Genomic DNA, 7444 nt, shown 5'->3' on the forward strand with positions numbered 1-7444 from the left:
TAGGAGGCCTGCAGGAGGCAGCTAATGGATGTTTTTCTCTCATCAATGTATCCCTTCCTCTCTAAAATCAATTTTAAAAATTAAAAAAACACCAATGAATTAGTTTTCCTTTGGTATTTTAATAATTTCAAAATAATTTTTAAAATTTGCTATTTGAAGTTTCAGCATGCTTGAAATGTTCTGTTCTGTAATGCCAGGTCTGTGGGAATGTTCCTGAAAAATAACAAAATGAAAATAGATTGAAAAAAATCAGAGGATCTTAAGAGGTTTAGTGACCTTGAGTTTCCATTTAGCCTAACACTTTATATTGTTTTAATAAAGTGAATAATGTAGGGTGCAAAATAATTTTTATGAAATGTGTATTTAGAGTCATTTGAATAAAAAAAAAGTTAGAATGATATTTTCATAAAGAACAAGACAGGCTCATTTAGTAAACTATCTCCAGTTCCCCTTTTTACCTCCTAAGAGGATAAATGACTATAAATCATTTTCAATTAGCAACAAAAGGATTTAACTTTACAGTAATGAGAAACAGAAAGGGAAAATAATCTTTCAAATAGATACCAAAATTAATTTTTGTGAATATGTTGGTATAAGTTGAAATATGTTTGAAAGGCATGAAGTGGGTATTCTGTTAGCACAGGTAAACAAAATCATTTCTAAAGTAAATCTATAAACAGATTACAAAACAACTGCAATATTAACTATTTTGGGATATAAGGTCTAAACTAACCTAAGTGTTATTTCCAAGAATTAAGTAACTTTGTGAGAGACACACATGGATTGGTTGCCTGCCACAGGTGCCCCGACTGGGGCAGGTGAAAGAACCTACATCCCAGGAACATGCCCTTGACCTGAGACACTTCTCTCTTTGGTGCGAGGGGCTCACGTTCTAATCACTGAGCCATGCCAGTCAGGACTTAAGTCACTTCTTAAAAGAATGAGAGAAAAGAAATACATTGGGTCATCTGTAATTACAAATACCACATACTTTCAAAAGGCGGGGGGGGGGGAAGAGTCCTGGATGGTCCCAAAAGATAATGCCTTGTAATGTTCAAATAAAAATGCACTGCATTACATCTGAAATATAAAAAATGTATTTGAAAAATGTTCCTGATATAGGCTTCTAAAAGCATGTTATTGTATTTAATAAGCTCGATCTCCAAAATTAAATATGGAACATCCCAATCTATATCCCCATACCAGAGCTTGAAACTTAAGAAAATATAGGGCTTTTTCTCTTCTTTTTTCAGTAAGATACTGAATTTTAAGAAATTCAGTTTTGTGAATCAATAGAACTCATGTGTTGTAATAAATATGGGGTGGTATCTGTTATCTAGCAGGGTAATTTTAATTGGAAAATAACCCTAATACAGGAAAGAAATTAACCAAAAATTATAGGATAGGGCCAAAAGTCATATATAAAACATTCTATTAAACAGCATTATATCCCTTTCTTAGTAAAGTGCTACAATTTTATTTCATAGCTGTATTAATTTGTAGGGTCGTATTTAGCCTTTCCTTTAAATTTGGTTATCAATCAGATATAAAAACAAATTTAGCTATTTTAAGACCACCCCCTAAATTATAAAATAAATATATGTTTGTTTACAGACCTCAAGGATATGTTTGAGAAATCTCCTTTTTATTCTTTATTCATGCCAGAGATTAAAAAAAAATGTTTTTCATTTAATTGAAGAGCCAAGGAATCATTATTAATATTGTCAATGCTGGTGATTTATCTGAATTTTAGTTTGTTTCACCACTGTGGAATTTGTCTAATTAAAAAAAAACACAGATTGATACATACTTCACTTTTATGATTACCTTCTTTTACATTTCAACCATACAAATTTATTTTTCCATATGAGACAGGGTAGGACACATTCTTCTTGTATACGTTACTGTTTATTGTTTCAAGTGAATGGAATAAATTCCACTGAATAGTTTAGTGTGGCCCTGTATCCTATATAAACAGGTTAAAAGAAGACTTTATTTTATAATCTGTGTATTCACGTCTACCATAAATTGTCTTCATGACAAGTGCAGAATTTCTTTAATTACTTGCCCCAAGTTAGCTGTTGATCCTTTTCACTGATAATACACAAGTGTAGAGAACAAGAAGCCTTTAAAATTGGGGGGAAAATACTTTCCCCTATATTACTGAATATTGGAATTTTATGTTGACTCTGGATGACCAGGAAAGCCAGTGTTAAGAATCAATATTACCCAATATAAAATAGTACACTGAATTGTTTAATAATAAACAGTACATTAAGAGCTTATATATACTGACTGGAAACCAGTGGTGGCTTTTAAATTCTCAGAAAGGCTAAACATTTTATGGTTAGCAGAAACCACAGGTGATGATGAAGGTGCTCCATGTCTCTGTAGCAGCCATTACATTAAAAATGTTTACAAATTATGTCACTAGCAGTAAGAGAATTTTACTGGTATTAGTCATAAAGGTGAAGAGAGAAGAAAAAGTGAAGTGTGCATTAGTTAAGTGTGGCAAGGCAATAAAAAGACAGAGAAAAGTGATAAATTTCTTCTATAGGTGGTTTGTTGCAAACAAATTCAAAAGAGCAATATGGATATTTAAAAAGCCAATGTTGGGAAACATCCATTGATAATGCCCATTGTTTTACTTTATACTTAAATTACACAAGCAGAAAAGTTATGCTTATTAATAGTTTAATGTATGAAGGAAACATCCAGATTTCTGAATATGAAGGTACATATCTCACATTAATTTAAGTCTACATAAAGTAGAGCCTCTATACTGACATATTGAAATTTACTTTCTGCTTAGCCTTCTCTGTTATGTAAACAATTGTACATTTATTTGCCATTCTAAAACTTCAGGATCAAGTTTACATAATTTTGCTAAATTTCCGTGTTTGCTCAGAAGCAGTTTACAGTACTAATACCAACCAGCCAAAGAACAGCTTCAACAGAAAGTTATGTCCAAAGGGGAAGAGGGAGAGCAAAAAAGAAAAATGGTAAGAAAAATACTAACTAAGGTAAAACAGATGATGATGGGGAATGGGCAGTCACAAATGTTCACAGAAAATAGGTCAGTTAGTAAGTTCTTCTGCAAAAAGCCTACACACTTCAGTCAAGCACATCAGTAGAATGATTTGGGAGCATAAAAATAGTTTTCCGGCCACTTGTGATTTCCTCTGTATGAAAAGGAATCTGCAGGCTAACAAGCTGATCTTCATCAGCCAAGCTGGTTCATATGCACACTGTTCATGTGAGGTGCCCAGGGTCCAGTCCACACCTATGAAGAAAGAACATGCATTTTATTAAATGTGTATTTAACATATAGTTGACTAAAATAAAACTCTAGCTATGGACTAAAATAGCTAAATCTCATTTAATTTGCAACATACTTGAAAACAATGAAGAAAAGCAATGATAAACCACTTTTACCAATTATTTCCTTGCCTCTCCTCTTATTCCTCAAATAGGATCCAACATCATTTTTTAAAAACCATTACCTGGGTACATAGATTTATGACTGTAGAAGGAAAATGAGTCAAATATATTAAACATACACCAAAAAAACACAAGAATATACAATGTATCTATGAATTTGTAATTATACATAGTTTTGACATTTATGATTCTCTCAATAACCTCTATATGGCCCTTTTCATAACTAGTAAATTTTGATCTATAAAATTATAAAACTTTGCAACTTAAAATCTTTTAATTACCATCTACTGCCCAACGAAATACATTATGCCATTCATAATTTTAGCACAAATTATGTACCATTTTCTACATCCCTCTGCTATATTAAATTTCCTTAACTGCCCATATTCACCATAATCTCTCACTACCATAATTTACCTGTATTCTATTTGTCCCAGCATCTCATACACACTAATACATAAATGTTCACTTAATGATCAGCCTTACCGTTTGAGGGCCATTATTTTCTGTGGAGCTTGAAACCATCTTTATTAGGGAGTTCCAAGAGGGGTCTGCAGCATGAGGGCCATTAAATATGGGTCCTGCAGCACCATCAGGAATAGGTGCTACTGAAGGAATCATTGCATTCCCATACACAGAAAAAGGCATACCCTTAAAAAAGGAGGGAAATAAATATTATGCACATTCAAGTCACTGCTCACTTTTCCCAATATAATCAATAGCCCTAAAATTAATATTTGAGCCCTGGCTGACTTGGCTCAGTGGATAGAGCATAGGCCTGTGGTCTGAAGGGTCCCGGGTTCGATTCCGGTCAAGGGCACATACCAGGGTTGCTCAATTCCCAGTAGGGGACGAGCAGGACACAGCCTACCAATGATTCTCTCCCATCATTGATGTTTCTCTCTCTCTCTCCCTTTCCCTTCCTCTCTGAAATAAAAATATATTTTAAAAAATTAATATTTGAAACTTCACCTCATTTTTTAAAAGTGTAGGTTATCTAGGTAATCTAAAAATTACTTTCCATTATAATGATTTCTTGTAGCATTAGATATACATAAGCCTACTATATCCAAAATATTTTGTCAAAAAACATTTCTCTGAACTGAAAAAAAATTAAGATTTATAAATATTTATATTTTAGCCAGATTTTGACCTATAATTGTAGGCCGAAGCCCCAAAATCATTCCACAAATGCTTATCCCCTTGAAAGTAAAATAAGACTAAGAAGAAAAACATCTGGAAATAATGAAAATGTTTATTTAAATCACCATTACCCCAACTTTAGGAAAGTCCATGTATCCTGCAGGAACATGCTGATGGAATGTACCAGAAGGAGTTACAATTCCTGTACTCTCTCGCTCCATTGCTTGATGCTGTGAAAACACTCCTGGATCAGACATAGGCCTATGAATCATAGGATTTCCCATCCCAGGGTTACACCAGTCAACTTTGTCTGAAGGAAAAACAAAAAGGCAGGAAAAAATAAATGGTGATATTTAAAATCAGAAGACAGCAAAATAAAATGTTTTATGTATTTCTAGTATTTTCTACATTAAATTATGAATTCCTTCAGAATAATGACCTTCTTTTATATATTTACTGCAGTATTTCTATGTTTGTAGGTAGTGATATAATACTCTAACAAAATAACTTAAACACTTTGTGTTACAAAACAAAAGAAAAAAAAGCCAACATAGGGTGAAGGCTAAAGAACCTCAAAAGAAATAGTAACATCTCTTTAATATGAAATGAAGAAAAGAATATGCTTACATTAGATCAAGCATGTCAAATATGCGGCCCACGACGAGTATTTTTGCAGCCCAGCCAATATAATGGCATATAAGAAACGTTTTAATAAAAATTTCGTAACGTAATTTTTACAATATCCTGTTATACATAATTATTAATAACAAGCTACAATGTTTGCTAATGACTGATTACTATAATTGTGTTGCATTCATTTCCCTTACACGCCTTACGTCCAGGCGCACTATTTCTTTCCATTAATACTAGCAGCGAATATTTTAGCAGCCGATTGCCATGTCATTATGACTTGTTTAGTGTGCACAACAGGAAATATTTTGCTTTCGGAGAACAAGAAAAATAGGTTAATTTGTGCAGTTATCTAGTGTCTGGTAAGTTAATGTTCAAGGAAAAATATTAATTTTTATTAAAATGTTCTATTATTTTATGTTAATAATTACTCATTTCTTTCAGCTCTTTGTATTCAGCATGTCTCTATCGAAATAAACCTATGTGTCTATGAAAATTGAAGCTTTTTGTTTTTTTTGCGGCCCACATAAACTTAAACCTTGTTTACTTGGCCCATGTTAGCCTTTGAGTTTGACATGCTTGCATTAGACTATTTTCAAAAAGCAATGATAAATTTGATGGGAGGTAATATGGGAACAGTAAATGTTCTGAACTCTTAAATAAAAGTGATTACTTAATTTCCTGGAAGCAGAAAAGCATATCATACCTTGATTGCCACCAATCCCTTCAAAAGACCAGATGCCACTATGCCCTACTGATGTGGACAAATTACTCCCAATAACAGATGGAGCTGAAGTTCCAGTTTGCCTGATACGTGCAGAACGTTCAGTCCCAATAGGGACTGGAACTTTTCTGTCCTGAGAGACGTTGCTGGGCTTTTCTGACCCTAAAGGTACTGATGATGGGGCAGGAGAAGGTGCACGAACTCCGGAGGATACTGACTGTGCAGGAGAATCTAGAGAAAAGATATTTTGAAATAGTATACATGTCATCTATAGAGCATGAAATTTTGTAAAACCAAATCTTAAATCTAAAGATGTCTTAAATATACATTCTGAAGAAAAATAAAACATGAGAAAAATGTTTAAATAATAAGTGATGCATGTTAAAATTTAAAGTTCCATGACTTCATACTCATTTTTTAATGTGGTACACCTGGTGCACAATTTTTCCATTTAGTTATTTGATAATTGAATGTGAAGATGTACATGCTGCAACTATACATGTAATAAACCATTAAACTAATTAATATTTAAATTAATTAATCCTTGACATTGAGTAAAATATACCAGAGCAATGAGAAGAAAATGATTAAATTTTTTAAAAAATGGAGGTAGGGAAAATCATGCCTATTTTGACAAGTCCCAATCATGAGGATATTTTTCCATTGATTTTTAGAGAGAATGGAAGAGAGAAGAGGGAAAGACAGAAATATTGATGTGAGAGAACACATCGATTGGTTGCCTCCTGCACAGGCCCGACCAGGGCAGATCCTGCAACCCAGGTATATGCCCTTGACCAGAGGGTGACACGCTATCCACTGAGCCAAATTGGCTAGGGCCCTTGGTATCCTATATAATAAAAGCCTAGTATGCTAAGTGTCTGATCATCCGGTAGTCCATTCAAACAACCAAAGCGTAATATGTTAATGATATGCTAAGGCCGCTCAACTGCTTGCTATGATGTGCACTGACCACCAGGGGGCAGATGCTCTGACCAGTAGGTTAGCTTGCTGCTGGGGTCTGGCCAATCATGACTGAGTAAGATGGGCCGGACATGCCCTGGAGCCCTCTCACGGTCCCTCCCGGCTGGCCAAGTCCCACATCCCTTCCCGGCTCTGATCGTGCACGGGTGAGGTCCCTTGGCCTGGCCTGTGCCCTCTCGCAATCCGGGACCCCTTGGGGGATGTCGGAGAGCCAGTTTCAGCCTAATCCCGCAGGCCAGGCCAAGGGACCCCACTGTTGCATGAATTCATGCACCAGGCCTCTAGTATTATGCTAAAAAACAAAGGACTCAGATATCTAGCAAGTCTGGAAAAGCTAGCTGAAGAAAAAAATAAGTTTCTTTAAATCAGTACTTCACAGAATCTTAATATGCTTATAAAATATCAAAATACCATGCGGTATACCTGAAACTAATACAAATTAACATTGACTGTAAACTATAATTTAAAAAAATAAAAAACAAGAAAAAGCTATGCCTCACTACCCAACTTTCTTTTAATATATAT

General features: G+C 34.4%; 1 protein-coding gene across 1 annotated transcript in view; it reads right to left on the reverse strand.

The window, feature by feature from the left end:
* Nucleotides 1-1837: 1837 nt before the first annotated feature.
* ANKRD17 (ankyrin repeat domain 17) overlaps nt 1838-7444 on the reverse strand; it is a 163520-nt gene continuing 157913 nt past the window's right edge. Inside the window, 4 exon segments of the mRNA XM_014529477.1 lie at nt 1838-3283; nt 3928-4092; nt 4716-4894; nt 5921-6169. Of these exon segments, the coding sequence (XP_014384963.1) occupies nt 3224-3283; nt 3928-4092; nt 4716-4894; nt 5921-6169 (653 nt within the window). The 3' untranslated portion in view covers nt 1838-3223.

Source organism: Myotis brandtii, unplaced genomic scaffold (genome assembly GCF_000412655.1).
Source record: "Myotis brandtii unplaced genomic scaffold, ASM41265v1 scaffold681, whole genome shotgun sequence".
In the NCBI taxonomy this organism is placed as follows: domain Eukaryota; kingdom Metazoa; phylum Chordata; class Mammalia; order Chiroptera; family Vespertilionidae; genus Myotis; species Myotis brandtii.